The following is a 26,858-nucleotide window of genomic DNA, read 5'->3' on the forward strand; positions in this document are numbered from 1 at the left end:
GTAACTTTTTTGTGCACACGAAGACAATTTAGATACATTTATTTTTCCCTCCTGTTTTACACAAATTGCAACATACTATGCACATTTTCTTGCATCTTGCCTTTTTCACCATCTACCATATATCTTGGAAATTTTTTATGAGTCTCTTTTGAGGAGTTTACTTTCCCTCTCTCTCTCTCTTTGTTTTTTATTCCAACTGTGGGTATTTTTTATAGAGATACAACATAATTTATTTAACTTGCTCTTTCTTGATAGACATTTGGATTTCCAATCTTTTGCTAGTACAAACCAATGCTGCAATAAATAACCTCATACACATGCATTTCATATGCGTGAGAGTTTAGCTGTAGAATAAATTTTATATAGATAAATAGAATTGCTAGGTCAAAAAAACTGGTCATTTATAATTCTGATAGATGCTGACAAATTGCCATCCTAAGAGTAATAAAAAGTTACCTTCCTGCCAGCACATTGGTTCACTTGGGCTTTCCAGGTAATATAATCAAATCAGTTGTAAATAATGATAGTTTTACATGTACCTGTTCAGTTTTATATACCTCTAAATTTCTTTTTTTTTAATTGCAGTGGCTAGTATCTCAGGTAGTATGTTAAATAATAATGATGATAGCTGGCTTCCTTTTCTTGTTCTTGACTTTGGTGGGAATGTTTCTAATGTAAACAAGACTATTCCTGCTACTTGAATTTTCCTCTAAACAATAAACTTCATTCTATGATAAAATTCTCCCTCAGTTCATTTAAAATATGATTCCACTAATAAAGAACACTACATATCAAATATTTTTATGCACTAGCCACTCAGAGGAAGTTCTAAGTCCTATCATCCCTCCAATTTGCAAGTTGCTGAGCTAGTAGTTACTTACTGATAGCTCCTGGGTGAGCTGGCGAATCTTCTGTCTCATTTCATCATAGTCTCCGTACATTTGCTTCCTTACTTTTTCTAGAGTGGCTCTCACCTGCACCCCACAAAGATGCTAGTTAGAGATCAAGAGATACCATTTTCCTGCAAGGTTTCCAAAACTTTAAGAAATTCTAATGAGAAACAGGCCCCACAAAAATACATTCCTAAAAACAGGAAAATTTGGGAAATTAAAGGAGAAGATCACTCTTGACATCAAGTTAGAAACTGTATTGGTTACCTACTGCTGCTCTAACAGAAATACCACAAATGGGAGGCTTGAGCAAACAGGAGTTTATTCTCTTACAGTCTGGAGGCTTGAAGTCTGAGTTCAAAATGCCAGGCTCTAGGAGCTGGGTGAAAGCCCCTCAACCTCGAGCTTCAGCTCTGCCTCCTGCTCCTGGCCCACTGCTGCTGGCTCAGACCGCTGCTGGCTGCTGAGACTGACAAGTCCAAGGTTGACAGGTAAAAAGGCACAGTCCTGATGTTACCAAACCACACAGCAGGCCATTAATTCAAGTCCATTGAAAGTCCCAAGGTTGGCAGAGCATGGCAGGTTGCTGAACAATGACATGGCTACATGCAGGGTTCAAGTATGCCATAAGCTAGAGATCATTCCCCAAGGCTTCTCCTTATATACAGGAAGCAGACCACATCCCAAAGGCAGCTACTCAGCTGCTCACAGTAGATTGCACCATGGAGTTGATTACCAGTCTCATCATGGGGAATACTACATCCAACTGCCTAGCCATTCAACCAGGCCCAGCCAAGTTGACACATAAACTTAACTACCATAGAAACTATTTTTATTTATTTATTTATTTTTTATTGTCCTAATAATAAACTCTACAGGAAAAAAATTGGTTTGCTGAAATTCAGCTATCATTTTTACATGACGTTTTGGCCAGGTTCACCTCTTTTTCCACCATATATTTTTACAAGTAGAAGCTTTTAACAAGGTGACTCTACAAACATGCAGTCAATAGGACTAAAATACCAAAAAATAAAAAGCAACTTCTGTAATTTTCTCTATCTCTGTTCCAACTGCCAAAGAGCAATTAAACATCTAGAAAGTAAAGCAGAAAAGCACAAGCCCATAAATTTCAAAGTCAATTCCTTAATAATCACTGATAATATAAGAGGCATTAATATAACAAAAGTTAAGGTGATCCCCCAAAACACTTGTCTATATACCGTTCAAATTTTTCTATAGTACTACTGCCAGAGAATAATGGGGCCTTAAAATTAAAAAAAAAAAAACCTTTACAGTCCGTCTCCTCCCTTCTTCCCATGCCCCTAAAAGAGCTCAGGGATATTGAAATGGTATAGGAAGTGTCAAGGGACCCCTCTCCAGGGACACTCTGGAATTTCTATATAGGAAGGCCTTAAAGGCAACAGTTTGGTTTAAATGACAGGCATGTAGGGGACAGTACTGAGGGATTTATCTTGAAGCTTTATTTGCACACTGGATGTTTATTAGGAGTGTCTGGTAGAGAGAATACTTACGGAGATTGGGGAAGGTGGGAGGATCATGACCTTAAGGCCTTCCCAGATGAATTTTAATAGTAAAGTCAACTTTCTTGCCATTAGATATAAATATTTTGCAAAACCACAGTCAAAAGCTTAGCTTTTCATTCTGGGCAGACAGAATGACTTCCATTTGTGGCCCTGAGTTGGCTCTTGTGTTGCTCACCAGTGACTAAGTGGGTGGCATCTTGAGCTGGATGACATTCCCATTGGCAAACACTGTGGGAACTGGGCCAGAGAGTCACACAAAGGGAGGGAAGCAAACAAACCCATAAACACATGTAGGAATGACCAGGCTAGGGATGGACTTGAAGCCTGCCTATAGAAGTTGGGACAGGAAAATTAATTTTAAGTTACAGCTCATAGTGGAGGTTGGAAATTCTAGGTTATAACCACCCCTATAACCTTTACACATGTCATCCATGGTTCATAATCAACCTGAACCTACCATATTTGTCTTGAGCAATTTGCAACACTCTACTCTGCTTAGAATGTTTACCACTGAAGCAATGCCATGGTATTTGGGGCATTTAAATGAGGAAAAAAAAGCTTGAGAAAAACACAAGAGACTTAGAATGTCTGAGCTCTCTTATATAAGAAAATCAAGAATGAAATATTGTCAGTGGTTAAAATTTACTTTACAAGGTAGGATGACTGGGGGTTTGAGACTGGTGGTTGTCACATTATGTTCTGTGCATTTGTGTATGTGTGTGCAGCTTTTCTTCATTTCCTGTTAGGTATTCCTTATTTCTAAAATTCAGTAAGAGATGTTGTTTTCAAAAAACTCATGCACATATTAAGACAACATGGCTTTGTGTCTTATCTGCAAACATGCCAAATAAAATGGGGCTCATAGAGCTAGATACTTTGACCTTACATAAGAAACATTTGCAAAAGAAATCTTTACACGAGAAATGGACACCCAGAAAGGGCAAGTGATGTTTCAGGTCAAACACAGGGCTGGACTTTGAACCAAGGTTGGACTTCGACCCAAGGTCTGTGGGCTCACAGGCCTGGGTGTCTTCCACTGCCCCACCCTGCCTCTGCTTCTCATGAGACAAGCAGTTTCCAGTCCACAGGTCAGTTTGGGGGACCCACCAACGTCAGAGAAGCTCTTTTCATCTTTTATCTAATCAGGGAGAGGTTTGGACAACAGGTACATTTGTCTAAGTAGGAAGAGAATGGATGGTACAAAAAGAAATAGAGATAGATAGATGATAGACATATGGTTGGATAGATAGGGATAAAAAAGGATTAGAAGGAAATGCTATAAAATGTTAACTGTTTTGGGTGACTTTACGGCTGATTTAATTTGTATTTTCCAAATTTTCTCAAAAGAACATATAGTTGAAATGCAAGAAACTAAATATTTAATACCATAAATAAATAAATAAATAAATAAATGAGGAATTGATTGCTTGTGTTGTACAATGTCTATTGTGGTTCACTTCTCAGCATCTGTTTAAACCAACTGATTGGTCTGACCAACATGGTTGTCCCACAACTTGACAGTGATGTGTTAGGGAATGGGTAAGTGATTCAGTCCTGGCCAATGAGACAGAAGGAGAAGTCTAATGGAGAACCCCCAGAAAGTAATACAAAGAAAAGTGGCCTCTTCTCTACCTCCAGATACTGTCATATTTTCAGATGATGCCACTAGCCTGAGGCTGAAGAAGGAAAGAACCAAGGAAACTCAGACAAGTAGAAATGAAGCCTAGAAGTGCCCTGTCTAGAGCCCACCTACACCCATGTTTATGGCCACTTCAGATAAATGTCTTTTCCGATTAGGCCAATTTGAGCTAGCTTTTCTAGTACCAGCTGGTTACTTTGAGGTATCCAATGTAATAAGTGAAACCACTTAGGAACCTCTGTTCTACATACAGAAGAAGGAAGCCATTTGGTCTCCTGAGTATCTGCACTTAGTATCGCTCATCCCACAGAAGTGCAACCCACACCTCTTTGCAGAATTACATCTATACTTTTAACACTACCATGAAGGTAGGTAGAAACATTTCCATGCAAAATGATAATGCTAAGAAATGTTTCTAACTGCCTTATTATATTCACATTAATTCTGTCAACCCCTTCCTACAAACTTAATACATACAACAAAAAGATGAAAAACTAGAAAAACAGTCCTTAAAAGTCTCACATCTTTGATGTAGTTCATCTCTTCCTTCAGCTGATGGGTGGACCACCCATACACCACCATTTCTTTCTGCTGATTTTGATCTGATCTTCGCACCACACCATACACGACACCTTGAGGAAGTTTCCTGGTTGATTCTTCATTGCTTAGGTCAGGATGCTGAAAGAAAGTAGAAAGAGACAAAAAAAATAATGATTCTTTAGGTCTCATGTAAGGAGATCTGGTGGCACACTGGTTAAGCACTTTGCTGCTAACTGAAAGCTTGGCAGTTCAAACCTACCAGCTGCTCCACAAGAGAAAGATGTGGCAGTCTGCCTCAGCTATACTAAATGGGCCCACTATGTTATGTAGCAGAGAATGACAGGGTAGAAATCCAGCTTGGTCTCTACTCACCAAGTTGTACCTGTCATGGGTGCATTTGCAGGGCTGGATCTTTCCAGAAGGGGCATCTTTTTCTAATTCTTACAGAGGTGCCAGATGGACTGTAGTGTCCTTGATAATAAAAGAAAGTATCTGAAATCTCATATTCTTATTAATTCTGTCTTCCCCCTTGGCTCTCAGTTTCCCAGTATGTCTTCAACTTCATCACTACATATGTAGCCTGAAATATATGAGGCCTGTGAAGAATGTAAGGAGCCCTGGTGGCACGGTGGTTCAGCATTCAGCTGCCAACTGAAAGGTCAGCATTTATAAGCCAGAAATGTTCCTTAGCATGTTTAATCTTTACAACTACTTTATAATACAACAATTGTCCTCTATAGCTGAGAATACTGAAGTTCAAAGAGCTTAAGTAACTTGCCTGTGGTCACACACTTAGATACAAGCCCAGGTCTATCCAAGTCCAAGTACACTCCTCTATACTGCAGCCTTTGTCAGATACAGGTGCATCAGAGTAGGGGCCTCCATAACACAGAAGGGACGGAGCAAGAAAAAAGATCAAGACCAAAGACTGAGACTTCATAGACAAACTGCCCTGTTCCCAGTTTTCCCTGGGGCTGAACCTGGTATCATGACAAAGCCACAGTACAGAAACTTGAATTCCATAATGGCAACTGTGCTCTCTCACTGATCTTTAAACCATCTTTGCATAGATTCTTTCTATAAACTCTCAAAATAATTCTGACATACAAAACAGTAATTTGCATCTTAAAATCTTTCACTGAGTCCAAACAATAAGTACTTTATGATCCCATTCATTCAAAAGTTGTAGAAGCAAAAAATAAGTCCAGAATGATGCATGGCAAATAACTTATAATGATGACCTCTAAGCAGGGGACTGTGAAGTGGACAGACGCACTGAAGACTGGCATGACTTTCACTTCTTGCTTTATACCCTTATGGATTACTTTTTGTTTAATAATAAAAACTTTTTAAGGCTTAATAAAACATCTATTGCATCTATTGTTTCTACCCTTCTACACATCTCTGGGAATAAATGGGCTGTGATATTTTGTATTTACTCCTGATAAATGCTTCTGCTAAAGTCCCTTATACTTGGGTCCCACGCACAGTGACGATACCCCTGAAATGAGTTACGTAAATTAAAATGACCAGGCTGTTAAACAGTTCTCTGTTGAGTGACAACCTGGGATTAAGATATCCCCCATGTACTAAACATATAATTAGGAAGAGGAAAAGCTCTAACAAAACTTCCACAGTCCAGGAAACAAAAGCCTTCAATTCTGGACTCCACCCAGTTCCTGAAAAACAAGCTGGTGACCACACAAAGCTTTGGTAACATGCACTTCTGCAAAGACTTTCATAGATCGGCTGGTTTGCAGGAAACTCCTCAGGTGACTGAATACAGAGGATTCTGCCTTGGCATCATCACCGTGTGGGGAGATGATGACCACCACTGATGGGAGAAATACAAACAATGCCAAAGACAGGGAGGTCTGCAAATACTGGATCTAAAAGTTATATACCTGGAAAGATATCTAAGATGCATTAAGTGATAAATAGTACATCTCATATTTCCTTTTATTGTTTTAAAAATGTATTTGTTTTAAAAATGTTTCTGAGTGTAAAACATCTACAAGGATGGAAGTCAAACCTTTCATGAGTTTCCTCAGTAGAAGGGATTCACTTTGTCTTTTATGCTCTTTGGATTTGTTTTTTGCTAAAAAAAAAAAAAAAAAAAACATTATTTTGAATTAATAGTTTTTATTTTCAAAAAAAATATTAAAATGTCAGGGTCAAAATGAAAGGCCCATGGGGAAGGGTCTGGTCACAGGATTCTGCTTAGTAGCAGGTCAATCAGCTTGGGCCACACCCCAAGGAGAGAACTCCCAAACCAGCTTGTGGAGCTGCTGGGCTATGACATGAAAAAGGAATGAAACTTTATGGAGAAAGAGAAGGAGAAAGATACTTGTTGTCTAGCAATTTTATTATCAATATTTTCTTTCATCCTCACAATAACCCTACTATGTAAATATTAGCTCTTCCAAGGTGGCTAATATTCAAATACCTGTCTATGTGCTTACAAATTTAAGTTCTTTGCTTGACCACAACGCCTCCAAATAGTCAACAGTCAGGAGAAGAATTGGAACTCACACATCTAAGTGGTAGCCCAAAGCCTGCAGAGGTCAGGAAGCCAGGGCCTGACCCTCAGGTCCTGGGTATATTTGGAAGAGAAGGGCCCAGGAAAAGGAGGCTCTTCTCTAGTTTGGATCCACTTCGCTCTTCATCCATACCAGCCTCATTGCTTCTTTCTAGTCCTTTTATGGCCAAGGTCCTTCTTGCCTCAGGGCATTTACCCATGCTACTCCCTCTGCCAGTACTGCCCACTGTTCAGCTCAAATGTCCCTCCCTCAAGGAACCCTTCACTAACTCCTCAGACATTCTCACAGCTCTTCTCCAAAACCAAACCCAATGCCATCCATTTGATTCCAACTAATAATGACCCCCATAGGGTTTCCAAGTCAGTAAATCTTTATGGAAATAGATTGCCTCATTTCCTTCCACAGAGCAGTTAGTGGGTTTGAACCACTAACCTTCTGGTTAGCAGTCAAATGACTTAGGCGGTGCACCACCAGAGCTCCTTACAACAATCACACCCTAGTGAGCATCAGTATTGTCAGTGTACAGAAAGCCTGCCTCTTCTGTAAGCCCTAAGAAGTCTAAGGCCATCTTTTCTCCTTTTCCACTATAATTCCCAGCATCTAACAGTGATTGATATGCAATGAGTTCTCTAATAAATATTTGCTGAATGAAATATTTGCTTTAGAAGCTGGACAAGGTTTTAGGGAATTACCCAGAGGATGTAAATATGGTTTAGCTGAAGGAAACACCCTTTGTTCCTCTTGCATATATACAGGGGCTGGTAGCTGATGTTTGCCCCAACCATTGCCTATTTGGAGGAAGAGAAACATCACACAATGTATATCCAGATTAAAACAAAGTACACTATGCCTACTAAAACTCCATGGAGCAATACTAGGTAAAATCACACTGAAAACAAAAGCCCCAATAAACGTATGGAATAAAAGATGTCAAAAGGAAACAATCAACAGAGAAGGCATTCTATAATCCCTAGGTGGATTAGCAGCAAGTTTAATCAGTAAAACATAGACTTTCTCAAACTATTCCTTGTGATCTACTCCCAGATTAAAATTTACCTGTGGGCTCATATGATGGCTGTTTTCCCTAGAAAGATGTTTAGCAGCAAGTGTCTTAGAGACAGAAACTATAAGAAAGTATTCAGCCTAACTTCTACTGTACTCTCTTTACTGCCATTGGAGAGTTTGGATTAGTGAGACCAGTGATGAGTCAGAATTCACTCCACAACAGTAGGTTTGGGTTTTTTAATATCAAAATCTATGACTTTACAATTCAATATACTCCACAAAGTCAGAGGCTTTATCTGCCTTATTCACTGCTACTTCCCCAATACTTAGCAGAAATAGATGCTCAATAAATACACTTTGAAGGAAGAAAAACAGAATATTTGGAGTAATTGGTCATCCTAGCCACTTAGGATCAATCTGTGCAAAGGAAGAGAATCCCTTGCTTAATAAGAGCTTTCAGGGAATAAATAACAGCAGAAACACAGTTTAACATAAATCAAACTGACACTGGAGACTGCTGCAGCCAGTCCCCAGCCCCAGAGGCCAGAACAGGCAGCTAGTCACACATCCAGGCTGCAAATGACTTACATGTACCCTAACATGAACTGAATGACTTACAAACTAGAAGGCAAGTTATTTCTCAAAACTTCTTGCTTTGGGCCTCTTCTCTCCAGCCCAAGGGCAGCAGCTGACCCAGGGAGGGCTAACAGCTAAACACCACTGGATATCCTATCTGTTTTGCAGGCAGAGGACGCCCCCCCCCCCGGTCACTTTCAGGAATGTGCTCTGGCCTGTCTGGCCTGTCTGTCCATGTTAGCAAAGTACTGGACCCCATCATCACTCATACTTGACATTGCTTTGACTTCTTGTGACAAAAATGAACATAACAGCTGAACCTGACAGGTCTTTTCACAGCCTGGGAGAGGAACGGGGAGGAAATGGGCAGCCTATATCTTCAGAGAAATGGAAACCTCTGGCCTATTACAATATTTGTTACTTCTGACTATCTCACAGGCTGAAGAGAGACCACTTCCCAAATAAGCACATCCTCAGAAAACAATAATCACCTCAAATGCTTAATGAGAAGAGGAAAAAGGGAAACTTTTAGCCAAGCAGAAATCCCAAAAGTGATAGTTCTAATGATAGTATCCTGAGAGAGGCAATTTCCTAAAAATATTACTTTACAACTTTTACGCAGATAATAGCTGCTCAAGCCTAAACACCCTAGGGGAAAAAGAAGTAAGAATATCTGGGAGGATAAGAAAAATTAGGAAAGACTTTTCTGGAGCCCAGTGGTATAGTACATACTTTAGGTAACCTTGACTGATAAAAATATAACCATTCTAAACAGACTTTCCTGATAGGAGAAAGCATGCAAGTTGATGCTCCCATGTCAATATGGCCCAATCTGACCCAGTCAAAAGTCCAGGCTTTTTAGTCACATGGATGTGAGATGGAACTACAAATCCACTATGTGTTAGTTGCATGACCCTTGCAAGTCATTTACTTCACTGAGCTTCAGGTCCTGAATGAGGATAAGACCACCAACTTCAGAAGGATATTCTAAGGAATACTTGAAGTAATATATACAAAACACCTAGAATGGGTTAATGGCGCAATGTTTAAGTGCTCAGCTGCTGACCTAAAGGCTGGTAGCTTGAACCCACCCAGCAGCTCCACAGGAGAATGATCTGGCAATCTGCTTCCATAGAAATCACAACCAAGAAAACCCTATGGGGTGGTTGTACTCTGTCATATGGGACCACCGTGAGTTAAAATTGACTCAGTGGCATCTGACAACTACAACATGCTGCTGGTCAGGCAGCTGACATGCAACAAAAAATGGTACATGCTATTATGAATGCTATGGTTCTTGACATTTCTGAGTACTGACCTATCTGGGTTCCTTCTAAACTCTGCAACATCTGTCTGGATGCTCTGTCTACCCACTTCTCTTTTTGGGTCTTTTGCTGTTCATCAGATTTGCTGTGACAGTGAAATGCTCATCCTAAAACTGTCCTTGATTTCTCCTCATGGGGAGAGAATCACAAAGTCTCAGAATATCAGAGAAATTAAAGAGATGTGCAGTCCAGTGGATTTATAAATATTATTCCCAGCTCCTCTTCAGTGTCTAATAAGGTTGGGTTAGGGAGAGGTTGCTAAAGGTAGTCAGCATAGCTCTGGCCTTACTTTTAATTCAAACCAAAAAATCAAACTCATTGCCATCAAATCGATTCCAACTCATAGCAACCTTCATTGGGTTTCCAAGGCAGTAAATCTTTACAGAAGTAGATTGTCCCATTTTCCTCCCATGGAGTGGCTGGTGGGTTTGAACCACCAACTTTCTGCTTAGCAGTCAAATGCCTTAGGCACTACACCACCAGAGCTCCTTTACTTTTAACTAGTCACTGCGTTTTCATTGTTTTACCTACAATACATCCACATGTATTTACTTGAATAAAAAATTCCACAGCTAAAGAAATTGGAAAAGCTCTAGGCTAACACTTTCACTTGCTAGGTAAGGAAAACTGAAGCCTCCCCTAAAGATGACTTGACTGGCCCAACTGTTCCAGGTGCTGGTGAGGGAGCCAGGACTGGAGCCCAGGCCTCTTCCCCTGTTCGTGGGCTATTATCTGTTAGAGGTGAGCAGTTCCTGAACACTATCAGTCAGGGCAGCCCCAGCCCAGTCTGAATCATGGCAGCATGCTCCCTCACCTGGCAACGGCCCACGATATTGTACAAACAACCACGCCAGGGCAGAAGTCAGTAGGCTTATTCATTCAGGGCCTTTAAAGGAAAGGGGGGCTATAAAACCTAATGGCAAGGGTTTCCTCCTTTTAAACATTTTATGGGCTTATGAAAGCTCCTGACTGTACATCCATCCCCATTATGTGCTCTCCCTCACTAAGGATTGTCAAAGAGAAACAGCTCCTTCAGAAACAGGCCACCAAAAGACACCTGCATGGTAATAGCTATTCAATGTGTTACCTGCTTCATAAATGTGAAAAGGACTTCACCATCCCACAGATTCAGAATCAGCAGGGCTCAACACATATTCAACTCAAACAGGACTATGCAATGAGAGCTTGATTCAAGAAGATAGTTCTGTAATAACTGGGGTTAGTCTCATCTCTAAGAGAGAGTGACAGGTTGGATATCTTATGGTTTAAGGGAGGGAATAATCCCCGAAGCACAGGGCAGTTAGGGAAGGTCTCAGAGGAAGCAGGCCTTTAGCTGAGCCTTTAGCACAGGGAACACTTGGGTGAACTGAGAGATGACCGGAAGAGACTTCAGACATAAGCTAGGCCTTAATAAGGATTTTGATGAGGGTGTAGATGTCAGGTGTTTGGAAGATAATAGCTGAACCTGTCCAGCAGACCAGATGAGCAACAATAGGACAAGGGGAAAAAAAAACACACACACACACAAGGAGGTATCATTGAGTTAGTTTTAGACGGGCTGAGTCTAGACTAAATGAGGTCACCCAAGAGTTGCTGACAAGCAGAGTCTGAGTACTGCAACCCAACCAGTGATGTTACATTGCAATAAAATTGAAATAGTGTTATTCTGGCATGTATTTTGTTATAACAAAATTTGGTTAATTTATTTTAAAGGAAGGATAGCATTATTTCTACCCTCTGATCTCCTTTGCTGTTTCATCTGTGAGAGGGCCAAGGTCCAAATCTGAATCTCTCAGGAAGGTTGTTTGGAGAAGAAGGTTCTAATAAAGATAAATTATCCTAGAGAAGGAGGGGTCAGGCCCTAAGAGAGAAGGCATTTGGCTCTGGAGGAAATGAAGGTGAAGGAGAGAAGAATGTGGTAAGGATAGGGGTGGGGGCGGAGACAGACTCCCAAGGAAGGGAGGGAATGAGCCCAGGAATTTGACTCCCCCAGGCCTCCCCTCTGGTCTCCTCTAAGCCTCATACACCCTCCAACAGTTATCCTAATGTCCTATGCCCCATGTCCAAGATGGCTCCATCAGGTTCATTTAACTCTTTACAGTCAGGCATGATTATGCTTGTTTTACAGATGAGAAAACTGAACATCAGAGAAACTAGATGTTTAGGAGCTCATCTACAGAACGTGAACTGGAGGCAGCCGCTTCTGGAAGAACAGGACTCAAAGGAACAAGCAGCCAGGATTTCAGCCTTAACGGTACGAAGCCCCCCAAACACATCCTCCAGACTGGCTCTAAGGGAAATATATATGACAAGTAAACATAAGAAAAGACACTTGCTCCTACTGGTAATTAGGAAATGGGAATATAAAATGCCTTGGGAGGCTTTTAAACAGAATAGGGATATGTTCAGAATGTTTCCTAAATGAGCGGACCTTCGCTCAATTCAAAATTTTAATGTAGCCTAGAACTTTCTGGGTATTATCTGTTCACACAAATGATCCACATTTATATTTTAAATACAATACCAATAAAATATTGTTATTCTAGAACATAAAAATAATACCATGTACAGAACAATGAAACTAGTGTGGCCACCACCAGGATAGGAGCCAGGAGAACAGAGCTGATGTGTGGGGTGAGCTTCCTCCTCAGAGAGGCCAGCTTCAAGCTGTGCAAGGATGATGCAGTGCAGTGAATTGCTTGGTATGGCCCTTCTTGCCATGGTCTTTGTGACTCCCAGCAGATAACTGGTGGGACAAATGTCAGGTGCTTGTGGCCCACCACGGGGATTGGATAGCTTGCTCAAACTCAAACCAAACTCACTGTCACTGAGTTGATTCCAACTCATAATGGCCCCACTGGGCTTCTGAGGCTGTAAATCTTTATGGAAGTAGATTGCCCCATCTTCCTTCCATGGAGTGGCTGGTGGATTTGAACTGATGACCTTCTGGTTAGCAGCCAAGTACCTTATCCACTACGCCACCAGAGCTTGCTGATAATGTAAATAAAGTGCATGGAACCCTAACATGGAGATTGGTCAGTTCTGCCATTCTGCTAGGCGTAAAATGAGCCATCCCAGAGGTGGATGGAGGTGGGATGGGGTGGGGTAGATCTCACTACCATCAAGAAAGAACAGCCAGTAATGGAAATGCCCTTTGGAACTGAAATCCCTGTCCTTAACCTCCACAACCCAGGTGACAGAGAGAGAGCTCTAACACTTTGCTGAGATGGTGAGAGACAGTGAGAAACAATGTCAGGGAAACAAGAGCAACAGACCCAGCAGCATCAGCAGTGGGTTTCCTAGCCCATGGAGTGAGAAAGCTGAGTGCCTTTGGACTGGAGGCTTGCTAGCAGAGTAGGGTACCTCAAACAGAGACAGAGCTAAAAGAGCTTTGTACCACTTGCCCAAGCAGGTCAGTAGCCAAGGGGCTAGGGGGTCAACAGACCAACAGGCCTGCGTAATGGCTGAGAAGAGGCTGTCCTGATTAAGGAACTTTATCCTGAGTCATTTCTGATCCTGAATAGTAACCTGTTACTTCTCTAATAACCCCATAATTATGAGTATGTCTGTGAGGTCTATGTGGCCACTGCAACAAATTATCAAACTCAGCAGAGAAGTAGACAGTGCCATGGGAGGGATGGCTGGTTTTCGAATTGGTAAAAAGGTTGGCGGGTGGAGGTGCATGTCTGACATCCGCCTCATGGGAATCAGCCTTGGGCTGTTGATGTTGATCTTAAATTTCTTCCTCCCTTTTGAAGTTTGATGAGGTCAGACACTGCTCCCAAGTCATTTTTGCAGATGAGTTCTCTAGGTAACCAAAAACCAAACCAAACTCACTGCTGTCAAGTTGATTTCGACTCACAGCAACCCCTCCTTGGGTTTCCAAGGTTGTATCACTATGGAAGTAGATTGCCCAACCTTCCTTCCAAGGAATGGCTGGTGGGTTTGAACCACTAACCTTCTGGTTAGCAGTCAAATGCCTTAGGCACTACACCACCAGAGCTCCTTTTCTAGCTAAGGGCTGTGCAAAAAGAAGGGCCGAAGCAAAGGCTTGGAGTATGTGTGTAGAGATACTCAGATTTATGGAGCAGAAGGACAGAACAACATTGAGAAAAGATGTACAGCCACAGCCCAAGAAAAAGGAGAGATGTAGATAGGCCTTTCAGGAAGATGAATAACCCCAGAAGAGAAAAGGGAAAAAAACCAAAGAAAAAAGACCCCTGGATTTGCATGTAGAGAGAAGAGATTTGGTATTATCTATTGCTTCACTGATCAATATTATAGGTCGGGTCAGACACTGTGGTGGGTGCTTTCCATATACTCCAAACCAAAAAAAAAAAACGAAACTCACTGCCATCAAATCAATTCTGACTCATAGAGACCCCACTGAGTTTCCAAGGTGGTAAATCTTTATGGAAGTAGATTGCCCCATCTTCCTTCTGCAGAGAGGCTGGTGGGTTTGAACTGTCAACCTTCTGGTTAGCAGCCAAATGCCTTAGGTACTGCACCACCAGAGCTCCTCTTCCATATATTAGTCCATTTAATTCTTTGTAACCAGGCATGATTTTGCCTATTTTACAGATGAGAAAATGGAACATTAGAGAAACTAGGTATTTGGGAGCTCATCTGAAGAAAGTTGACTTGGGGCAGTTGATATTTTCTGGAAAAGGACTAAAACAAACAGGCAGCCAGGGCATCAGATGAAGGGGTAGAAAGCCCCCAAACACATCCCATGAACCCATGACTCAACCCATGAAAAGACACTGATGGTTTTGTAATTGCCTCTAGATGTCTCCCAACATACCTTTGTGGAACTGGGCAAAATGTACCATCTGCCATACCCCTCCATTGTAAATAATTCTTCTCCTCAATGACTGGAAGCCATGGGCAGAGAATGGCCCAACTAACAGTGGCATTTGTACACGGTTGGCTGCCCCTTGGCTTCCGAGGTCCTCAATATACACTAAGCATCTTCCACAACTATGCCAAAGAGGAAGTCCCAGCTTTGCCCTCAGTCTGCTGCAGCTCTAACAGGACCCTGAAAATCCTACAAGAAGTTTCCCTTCATCAGAAGCCATTCAGGCCCTTGACATCTTCCTGCTTCTGCACGTGAGCCAGCTCCAATCCTCTGTACACAGGACACTACTCTCCAAAGGATCCAAAGTCATTTGACCAGGGAGGGTCATCCAGAGTTCTAGGTATCTTGCAATTTTGTGGGCTGTAATGTCCGAGAGGGAGCTCTGGTAGCATAGTGGCTAAGACACTTGCCTGCTCACCAGAAGGCTGGCGGTTCAAACCCACCAGCCACTCCTCGGAAGGAAGGTTGGGCAATCCTACTTCCGTAGTGATACTGCCTCGGAAACCCAAGGAGGGGTCGCTATGAGTCAGGGCTGACTCGACGGCACATAACAACAACAACAATGTCCGAGGGAGGGGTAGCCACATCAGAAGACATGCCCCTCCAGAGCCTCATTCCTCGCTGGTGGATGACCTCTGCTAGCCAATGACTCATGCTCAAAAACTGGCTAGGGCATGTGACGAAATCACCTAGAACAGCCTCACAGTTACTACAACCAGTACTTTCAAGTGCTGCCACCACCCAAGGACTTCAGACCTGGGGAAATAGCCAGGCCTCACCCTCCTCTCTACCCAAGTTCTTCTGCACTGAATCACCGACACAACCCAAACAGGCACTCAGACTGCACATCTGGTTCACTCAGTGTGCTTACTCTACCTGCATCACTTCTACCCTAGAGTTCTCGGGTACCTGCAGGGTAGAGGAGTGGGGGAGAACGGGAGGACTCTGGCCCCAACCAGTGCTTCAACCAGAGAAAAGCCACTTTTGCCTGGTTTATATATTAGGGCTCAGTATAGTAGAAAAAAGTGTCCTGTTGCTTTAAAAGGAGTCCCTGGGTGGTGCAAATTATTAACACACTCAGCTCCTAACCAAAAAGCAAGAGGTTCAGGTCCGCTCAGAGACACTTCAGAAGAAAGGCTTGGCAATCTACTTCCAAAATATCTGCCATTGAAAACCACATGGAGCACAGTTCTCGTCCGACACTCACGAGACTGGAATGAGTCAAGTCAACACAACGGCAACTGGTGACTCCTCTTTAGCATGAAATGCCCTCTAATGCCCACGGTATCTACCTCTCAGTTTCAGCACCCAAACACCCTTTGCAAATATCTCCCCTGGTATGTAGCTGGGGTCAGACTCTGACTGACTTCCATCTCTAACTCTGACCGATCAAATTCCTCACTTCCTCTACCACGTGCACAGGGAGGGACAGCCATCAAGGCCCTCACCCTGTCACTCTCTCCAGCTTGAGAAAAGTGTTCCTTCTGAAACGCTGTGTTCTAAGCTGCCTATATGCCTCTGGATGAATCTGAGCCCACTCCTCTGATGGAACGCTCAGCTCTAAAAAGGATAGACAGGAAGGAGAGGGGAGGGTGGAAGGGGATATCCTCCCACATCAACAGGGCCCCAGGCGATTCTGGTCATCAGCAGGGTCCCAGCTGCCAAACATGACCACTCCCCCCCTCAATTTTTTGTTATGAGCATTTAACTCAATCTTATTCTTTTGAGAGTGGTCAAAGCTACAGAGAAACTGAAATAGTACATTACCACAGTACTGTTATCACAAGTACGATTCAGTGAGATCTAATCTAAAATATAATCTAAAACTTCTACGATTATCCCAATATACCTTTTGCAGATTTTTTTTTTTTAACCCAGGGTTTAATCAAGGTTCACTCACTACATGTCATGTTAGCTCTCTTTAGTCTCTTTCTTTTACAACAGATGCGTATCACTTTTTTTATTATTAATGGCACTGAAATTACTGAAGAGTTTGGACCAATTTTGTAGAATGTCCCACATTTTGGATTTTTCTGTTTCCTTATTATTATATTCAGTTAAACAAGTTTGGCATCGACAGCTAGTATGTTTACTGTTTCAGAAGTCATATACCATCAGGTTGTCCCAACAGTGGTGATATTAAGCTAGACCACTTGGTTGAAGTTGTGACTGCCACATTGCTCCATTGTGAAAGGGCACCTATTCCTTTAGAATCAGCAAGTATCCTGTTAGGTGACACTTTTAAACCACTTGGATATCCTCTTCCACAATGACCTTTTACCAACTAGTGTTAGCATCCATTGATGAGGCTAACTGGAGGCAGCAAAATAGAGATTTTCTCTATTTATTAGCTGGTGTTTTCTTTCTCTTTCTCTCTCACTATATGCTTGTGGATTATTTTTTTATTCATTATGTCATAACCCATTACTCTCATTACTCCTTTTAATACTCATCTTCCAATTTCAGCTAGTAAGAGCCCTCTCAAGCCGCCTTCTGGGTCTTTTTGATACAGTTCCATTCATCTTTCAATGCTACCTTGTTTTTTAGCACAGCAAGATATTCCAGGCTCACCTTATACTTTTCCTGCCACAAGCTGAAATGCCATTTTCCCGTGCTCCTTTCTCACCTCCACTTTTTACACAGACAAGCAACCTTACATTCTCTTCCCCTTTCTCTAGCTGTAACTTCACTTTTCTTCCTCCCTACTTCCTTTCCCTATCATTCAATTCATCATTTGCATTAGCACAGGTAGCTCTTTGTCCTAGGTAGAAAGTGGGGGGAGAATATAAGAGGAAAGAAGGAGAGACAAAGATCTACAGTGAAATTAACCCCCCAAAAAAACACAAACCTACTGCCATTGAGTGGATTCTAACTCATAATGACCCCCACTGGATTTCTAAGGCAGTAAACCTTTATGGAAGTAGATTGCCTCACCTTCCTTCAGTGGAGTGGCTGGTGAGTTTGAATCACCAGCCTTCTGGTTAGCAGTCAAATGCCTTAGGCACCGCATCACCAGAGCTCCCTAAAATTAGGGGAATTATCGACCATTTACCAAGCAGTGAGAACCTTCATTTTTTATAGTCTATCACGTTATTGGTTAACTCCAATCAGTGCTTATATTTAAAAACAGTCACTGTGTCTCCACTTATATAATTTCTATGTATGTTGTTGTTGTTGTTGCTGTTATGTGCTATGGAGTCGGACACGACTCATAGCGACCACTCCTTGGGTTTCCGAGGCAGTATCACTACAGAAGTAGATTGCCCCATCTTCCTTCCGAGGAGTGGCTGGTGGGTTTGAACCACCAGCCTTCTGGTTAGCAGTCAAGTGCCTTAACCACTATGCTACCAGAGCTCCCAATTTCTATGTATACCATATCATTTTATTTTATATTTATTAAAAATATATGCATAATAAAAAGCACTACTTATACCTGGTATTCCTAGCTCCTCCTCTTGCTTTATTTGTCTCTACTCACCATCTTCTGAAACACTATAAAATGTACTTAATTACTTTGTTTGTTTTCATTACCCTCCCACTAGAATGTAAACTCTTTTCCTCCCACTAGGATGTGAACTCTATGAATGGCAGAATTTCCACCCCACCCCCAGCTTTGTTCTCTATTGTACTCCCAGTGACCAAAATATAGCTTGGAATACAGCAGGTGCCCCATAATTGTGAATGAGGGAAAGGCTTGCCCAGGACCATAGGCCTAGAGGTAAGAGGCTTCCTATTCATCCTATAAGGCTCCCCTTCAGTATCCCCTTCCATGAAGTCAGTTATTCTCCTCTCTGTATTTTCAGATTCCTTCTTACATTTCTAGATCCTAACACTGGAACTATCACATCACCATTGTTTATTTATACACACATACTTTGTTTTATTGCACTTCACTTCAGTGTGCTTTGCAGATATTGCATTGTTTTGTTTTTACAAATTGAAGGTTTGTGGCAACCCTGCCTGTCAGGAGCAAGTCAGTCTATCAGCACCATTTTTCCAACAGCTTATGCTCACTTTGTGTCTGTGTCACATTTTGGTAATTCTCACAGTATTTCAAACATTTTCATAACACTATTGCACGCTTAATAGATTATAGTATAGTATAAACATAAGTTTTATAGGCATTGGGAAACCAAAAAATTTGTTACTTGCTTTACTGCAATATTCACTTTATTGTGGTGGTCTGGAACTGAACACTTGATATCTCCAAGGTATGCCTGCCTGTATATCTGTCTCACCTTAAAATTGTGAGTTCCTCTCTGGTAAGGACAAGGGTATATTTATCTACATTTAGCATAGAATCTGGCACAAAAATGTTTGCTGACATCTTTCTCCTTCTAGCCAAGTGCCCTTTCCCCTACACCACAGCTGCCTGTTTATGCTCTTCCTTCCCAGGCAGCCTCTTTTCTGTGGGAGCTGGGCTTCTGGCTCTCAGAGAAAGGCTCTAGCCCCATAGGCAGCTCACAATGGGCCTTTTGACTCAACCAGACTGGGCTGTTTCTGGAAAAACATGCTCCCTGCCACAGCACCTGCCACTAAAGCTGGTGTCCCTACATGCTTCAGAGCAGCACAGAGACACAGTGTTCACCAAGAAAGGAGAGCCAGGGCATGAGGCTGGCAAAACCCACTGGGAAGAGTGATCTGACTCTGGGAAGATGTGGGATGAGGTGCACAGGTTGAGAGAGGGCTTTTCATCAGCAGAGGTGCTGACATTCAGAGTCTGTGAATAGCCTCACCTGGGAGTTGAAGGGGGCGAGGTTGAAAGAGAATACAGATTAGAAACTGTCAGAGCTAGGCCTCAGAAACTGCTTACCTGCTCTTTTCTTTCAATCTTCTTTTCACTTTGCTCAAAAACTGGACTCTCAGGGGGTATGGTCAGCCGTAGTCTGCAGACATTGGCCTAGGAGAGACAGAGAGGACAGGTCTGCTTACAAACCAGTGTTGGGGACCGAAGAGCTGGGTTTAGATTATGAGCTGGGTGACCTTGGGCAAGTTAGCTAACCATCTCAGAGTGTGTTTTCCCCACTTAACAGTGGAGATAATCAAACCAAACACACACTTTAGGAGAATAATCTTAGCCCTTGCTAATCAATTAAAGGCACTTACCACCTACTGCTCAAAACAAGGAAACAATTGAGTACATTCCTATATTTCAAGCATTTTTTAATGGCTCAGGTTCCATAATAGTATATGTAGGATCCTCTTATTTTATGTTTATGCCAGAATACCATTAGAGGACTACAGGCCAAAATATATGCAGTGGTTGTTCAAGGTTGACTTGTGTCCCCTAAAATGGTATGTTGAAGTTCTAAACCCTGTGAATATGACCTTGCTTAGCAACAGGCTCCTTAAAGATGTTATTGGGAGCTAACACTACAAAAATAAATAATAATAAAATTTAACAACAAAATTTTTTTTTTAATGTCATAGGAAAGGTAGAAAAAAAAAGAGATGTTATTAGCTAACATGAGGTCATACCCAAGTACAGTGGTCCCTAATCCAATATGATTGGTGTACTTATAAAAAGAGAAGACACGCAAAAAGACACACAGGGAAGGTGGTCATGTGAAGACAGAGGCGGAGACTAGAGCAATGCATTTACAAGCCAAGGAAAATCAAGGATTTCCAGGACCACCAGAAGCAAGGAATGATCTTCTCCTTGGCTTCTGGAGAGAGCATGACTCTGCTGACACCCTGTTTTGAACTGCTTGCCTCCAGAACTGTGAGGCAATAAATTTCTGTTGTAGAAGAACATGGCATCATACCTATAACCCACGTGTTTGCTCCTTTGAGAAATGTAATCCCTGAATAACTAGGTAATGCAGATAGAAATGATACTGGAGTTATGAACAACTGAGAAGAAGCTAAATATCAGATTTAGTGAAGGTGGGAAAAAAGAGCAGATTAAACAACTGGGAAAAATAAACAAACCTGCGTAGCCAGTGGAGGGACAGAGAGACAGAACAGAAGACTCATTAGAAATACAAAAGAAGGTGGCAGAGGGAAGGAGTGGGGGGAAAAAAAACAAAACACAGAACCCACAGAGGCAATGAGGACTCAGAATACCCACACCCCACATTGGGAGTTTTTGGCGGCAACCTTGGACCTTGGTAGCTGAGTATCACCAATAACACCTGCACCACAGACACAATGACAGATGGTGGACAACATCTGCTCATCCCAATTCCAAATCCCCTTCAGGACGAACAGAGACCTGCACCCACATCCCTACCAGTGATTCCACCAACATAAAGACAGCTGGAGAGCAACCCAATACAACTGAGTTAATAACCAAAAAAGTACACCAGCTCCACACTTTCAGACACAGTAAAACATAAAATCAGGGTGAAAACAAATCAATACATAAATAACAATCAAAGACAAAAACTTCAAAATGTCTAGGAAACAACAGACAACCTCAAAACTAACAAAAAAAAAAAAAAAAAACAGGCCAAGATAATAGAAAACAAAAGGTGCAGGCTACAGAATTATCTATCACAGAAGAAGAACAAGCAATAGAACTATCTGAGAAGGAATTCAGAAGGTATATATACATACATACATATATATATGTGAGCTTTGGTGGCGTAGTGCCTAAGGCATCTGACTACTAACCAGAAGGCTCTGGTGGTTCAAATCCACCAGACACTCCTTGGAAGGAAGGTTGTACAATCTACTTCCATAATGATACCACTCGGAAACCAAAGGAAGGGTCAGTATGAGACATATCTGACTTGATGGAGTGAATTTGGTTTGTGAGAGTCTACACACACACATATGGGGCTCTCCAAGAGGTCAAGGAAACCACAAAAACAATCAAAGAGAAGACAGATAGTACCTTGGAAGAATTCAGGAAAACCATTCAAGAATAAAATAACAAGATAAATACACAATTAGAACTCATACAAAAACAGCAATTAGAAATCCAGAAGATAAACACTAAAATTACAGTTAGACAACACAGTGGAAGGACAAAAGAATAGACCAGAACTGGCTGAAGAACACATTTCCCAACTGAAAAACAAATCCCTTGATGCCAACCTTTATGAAGAAAAATCAGAACAAAGATTTAAGAAAATGAAGAGAACCTAAGAGTTATATATGATAACATGAAAAGAAACAAGTTACACTTCATGGGAATACCAGAACAAGAGGAGGGAAAAAAAAAAAAAAAAAAACCACTGAGAAAATTGTGAAAGACTTGCTAACAGAAAATTTTCCCCCATGGGAGCTCTGGTGGTGTAGTGCCTAAGGCATTTGACTACTAACCGGAAGGCCAGTGGTTCAAATCCACTAGCTACTCCTCAGAAGGAAGATTGGGCAATCTACTTCCATAGAGATACTGCCTCAGAAACCCAAGGAGGGGTAGCTATGAGTCAGGATAAACTCAATGGCAGCGAGTTTGTTTTTTGTTTTTTTCTTTTTTTCAATCATGAAGGACAAAAAGATATCTGTCCAAGAAGCTAAACGAACGCCATGCAGGATAGAACCCAAGAGAAGTCACCTAAACATATCATAATCAAACTCTCCAAAACCAAAGACAAAGAACAAATCTTGGGAACAGCTCAGGAAAAACGAAACGTCACCTACAATGGACAACCAATAAGACTAAGTTTTGACTTCTCAGCAGAAACCATGCAGGCAAGAAGGTAATGGGATGGCATATATAAAATATGGAAGGAAAATAACTTCCAACCAAAAACAATATATCCAGCCAAATTGTCCCTCAAATATGAGGGTGAAATCAAGACATTCTCAGACAAACAGAAGTTAAGGGAATTTGTGAAAAACAGACCAACCCTACAAGAAATGCTAAAGGGAGTCCTTCTAATAGAAAACCCATAATAGAGAACAACAAATTAAAATCAGGACACTTGACATCACCACTAGAAACCAAACCAGAAACAGATACTCAAAATAAGCTCATAAAATAATGTACACAGTGAAAATAGGGAGTCGATCTGCAGATGACACCAACAAAGTAAATAGAGGGAATAAAAGCTTTAACTACAAAACTTCCAAATGGAGAGGAAGACAGGACAATGTCTTTATAAAACTGACTGTTCCAAACTGAAGGAGATAAGAATTTCCTTCAGGGTAACCACAAAGAAAATGAACAATCCCCCTAAGCAAACTCAGAAAAAGGAAAAATATTGGGCTTAATAAGCACAAAAACCAACAATAATGAAGAAAAGAGAAGAAACACCTGATAACAAAATGAGTCAGCACAGAAAAATATTTGCAACAAGGAAGTCACCAACAACAAAACAAAAACCACAATAGAATGACACCAATAAATTCATACCTATCACCAATTACACTCAATGTGAATGGACTAAATGCACGCACCAGTCAAGAGAAAAAGAGTGACAGATTGTATAAGAAAAGAAGACCCATTGATACACAGCCTATAAGAGACTCAACTTAGACACAAAGATAAAAACATACTAAAAATTAAGGGGTGGAAAAAAATATATCAAGCTAATGGCAACCAAAAAAGAGCAGGGGTGGCAATATTAATTTCTGATAAAATAGACTTCAAGATGAAGAACAGTATAAGGGATGAAGAAAGACATTGTATGATGATAAAAGGATCAAATGACCAAGAAGACATCACGATAATTAATATTTATGCACCCAATGAAAGTGCCCCAAACTAAGTAAAACAAATATTAGCTGAATTAAAAGGGAAAACAACAACAACACTATAACAGTAGCAGGAGATTTTAACACACCACTTTCAAGGAGAGACAGAACAACTAGAAAAAAATTCAACAAAGATATAGAAGAACTCGACACAGTCAACCAACTTAACTTCATAGACACATACAAAGTACTCCACTCTACAAAAGCACAATTCACATTCTTCTCCAGTGCACACAGATCATTCTCTAGAGTAGATCATATGTTAGGACACAAAACAAGCCTCAATAAATTAAAAAAACACTGAAATACTACAAAGCATCTTCTCAGATCACAATGCTATAAAATTAGAAATCAATAATAGGAAGACCAAGGAAGAAATATCAAATATGTGGAAACTGAATAATACACTGCTCAAAACTACTGGGTAACAGAAGAAATATAGGGTGAAAAAAAAAATTCCTAGAAACAAAAGAGAATGAAGATACAACTTACCAAAACCTGTGGGACACAGCAAAAGCAGTACTCAGAGGTCACTTTATAGCAACAAATGCACACATCCAAAAAAGATGAAAGAAACAAAATCAACACTCTAAGCCAACAACCCCAACAACTAGAAAAAGAGCAACAAAAGAAACTTACAGTATCCAGAAGTAAGGCAATAGTAAAGCTCAGAGCAGAAGTAAATGAAACAGAAAACAAAACAAACAAACAAAAAAAACAATAGAGAAAATCAACAAAACAGGAAGCTGGTTCTTCAAAATGATTAACAAAATTAAAAATCACTGGCAAATTTAATAAATGAAAAGAAACAGAAGACACAAATAACATGAATAAGAAACAAAAAGGGCAACATCACAACAGAACCAACTGAAATAAAAAAGATAATAACAGAATATTATGAAGAACTGTACTCCAACAGATTTGAGAATCTAGAAGAGATGGACAAGTTCCTAGAAACACAAGACCTACCTAAACTATCCAGTCAGAGATAGAATACTTGAACAGACCCATAACAAAAGAAGAAATTGAGCAGGTCATAAAAAAACTTCCCCCACAAAAAAAGTCCTTGCCCAGATGGCTTTACTGGAGAATTTTATCAAACTTTCAGGGAAGAGTTGACACCTATACTACACAAAGTATTTCAAAACACAGAAAAGGATGGAATCCTCCCTAACTCATTTTATGAAGCAAGCATAACACTGATACCAAAACAAGGGGAAGATACCTCTAAAAAAAGAAAAACTACAGACCAATATCCCTCATGAATATAGACACAAAAATCTTCAACAAAATCCTGGCCAACAGAATCCAACAACACATCGAAAAAATAATCTATCATGACCAAGTGGGATTCATACTAAGTATGCAAGGATGGTTCAACATCAGAAAAAGTCAATGTAATCGACCACATAAACAAAGTAGAAGAATAGAACCATATGATCATATCAATCGATGCAGAAAAGGCATTCAATAAAATCTAACATTCCTTTTTGTTTAGAACTCTCAGCAAAATAGACATAGAAGGGAAAATCCTGAACATATTAAAGGGCATATATGCAAAGCCAACAGCCAACATTATTAATGGTGAAAGACTCAAAGCATTCCTCTTGCAAATGGGAACTGGACAAGGATGCCCTCTATCACCACTTCTGTTTAACATTATATTGAAAGTCCTAGCCAGGGCAATATAGCAAGAAAGAGAAATAAAAGGCATCCAAATGGGCAAAGAGGAAGTAAAGCTATCTCTACTTGCAGATGAAATGAACCTATACACAAAAAACCCAAGAGACTCAGCAAAAAAAATTACTGGAATTAATAGAAAGGTTCAGCAAAGTGGCAGGATACAAGGTCAACATACTACAAAAAGGATTCCTCTACATCAACAAAAAGGCTTCTGAAAAGGAATACAATAGCATTTACAATACTACCAAAAAGATAGGAGCTCTGGTAGCATAGTGCCTAAGGCACTTGACTGCTAACCAGAAGGCTGGCATTTCAAACCCACCAGCCACTCCTCGGAAGGAAGGTTAGGCAATCTACTTCCATAGTGATACTGCCTCAGAAACCCAAGGAGGGATTACTATGAGTCAGTCTGACTCCACGGCACATAACAACAACAACAAACAAAACAGATAAAATATTTAGGAATAAATCTTACCAAAGACAAAAAGTAGCTATATAAAGAAAACTATAAAACACTACTACAAGAAACTACAAGGGATCTATACAAATAGAAGAACTTGCCTTGTTCATGGTGACGAAGACTGAATGTTGTGAAAATGTCAGTATTACCCAAAGCAATCTACACATTAAATGCAATCCCAATCCAGGTACCATCAACATTTTTTAAAGATACGGGAAAACCGATTATTAATTTCATATGGAAAGGAAAGAGACCTCAGGTAAACAAAGCACTACTGAAGAAGAAAACCAAAGCGTGAGGTTTCATATTCCCGGATCTCAAAACCTACTATACAGCCACAGTAGTTAAACCACCGTGGTACTGGTACAATGACAGACAGGTAGACCAATGGAACAGAATGGAAAACCCAAAAATAGAGCCATCTATCTATGGACAGCTGATCTTTGACAAAGAACCAAAACCCATTAAATGGAGGAGAGATAGCCTCTTGAACAAATGGTGCTGGCAAAATTGAATATCCACTTGCAGAAAAATGAAACAAGACCCATACCTCACCCCATACACAAAAACAAACTCAAGTTGGATCAAAGACTTAAATGTAAAACCCAAAACTATTAACTTCATCAAAGATACAATAGAGGCAAACCTAGGTGCCCTAATTTTCAGCATAAATAGGCTATCAAGCATAACCCAAAATGCACAGGCAGTGGAGAAAAAGCTAGATGACTGGGACCTTTTAAAAATTAAATTCTTATGTCCACTGAAAGACTTCTCAAAGGGTAAAAAGAGAACCTACAGATTGGGAAAAAATATTAGGCTATGACATAACTGACAAAGGACTTACCTCCTAAATTTATAGAAAACTTCAACACCAAAAAGGCAACCCAATTCAAAAATGGGCAAGGGACATGAACAGACACTTCACTAAAGATGTTATATTGGTGCCCAACAGACACATAAGGAATTGTTCATGATCATTAACCATTATATACACACTCACTGCCATCAAGTCAACTGTGACTCATAGCAACCTCTCCTTGGGTTTCCAAGGCAGTACCTCTATGGAAGTAGATTGCCCAATCTTCCTTCCAAGGAGTGGCTGGTGGGTTTGAACCTCCAGCCTTCTGGTTAGCAGTCAAATGCCTTAGGCAC

General features: G+C 40.8%; 1 protein-coding gene across 1 annotated transcript in view; it reads right to left on the reverse strand.

Annotated features, from left to right (window-relative positions):
* Nucleotides 1-26,858, reverse strand: part of LOC103212524 (myocardial zonula adherens protein) — a 117,146-nt gene that overhangs the window by 69,404 nt on the left and 20,884 nt on the right. Inside the window, exons 2-4 of the mRNA XM_007958494.2 lie at nt 19,731-19,817; nt 4,596-4,751; nt 882-974 (exon numbers count right to left, since the gene is read on the reverse strand). Of these exons, the coding sequence (XP_007956685.1) occupies nt 882-974; nt 4,596-4,751; nt 19,731-19,817 (336 nt within the window). The remainder of the gene's footprint in view (nt 1-881; nt 975-4,595; nt 4,752-19,730; nt 19,818-26,858) is intronic.

This window comes from Orycteropus afer, unplaced genomic scaffold, assembly GCF_000298275.1.
Source record: "Orycteropus afer afer isolate SDZICR_OR568_19922 unplaced genomic scaffold, OryAfe1.0 scaffold00015, whole genome shotgun sequence".
Taxonomy (NCBI): Eukaryota; Metazoa; Chordata; class Mammalia; order Tubulidentata; family Orycteropodidae; genus Orycteropus; species Orycteropus afer.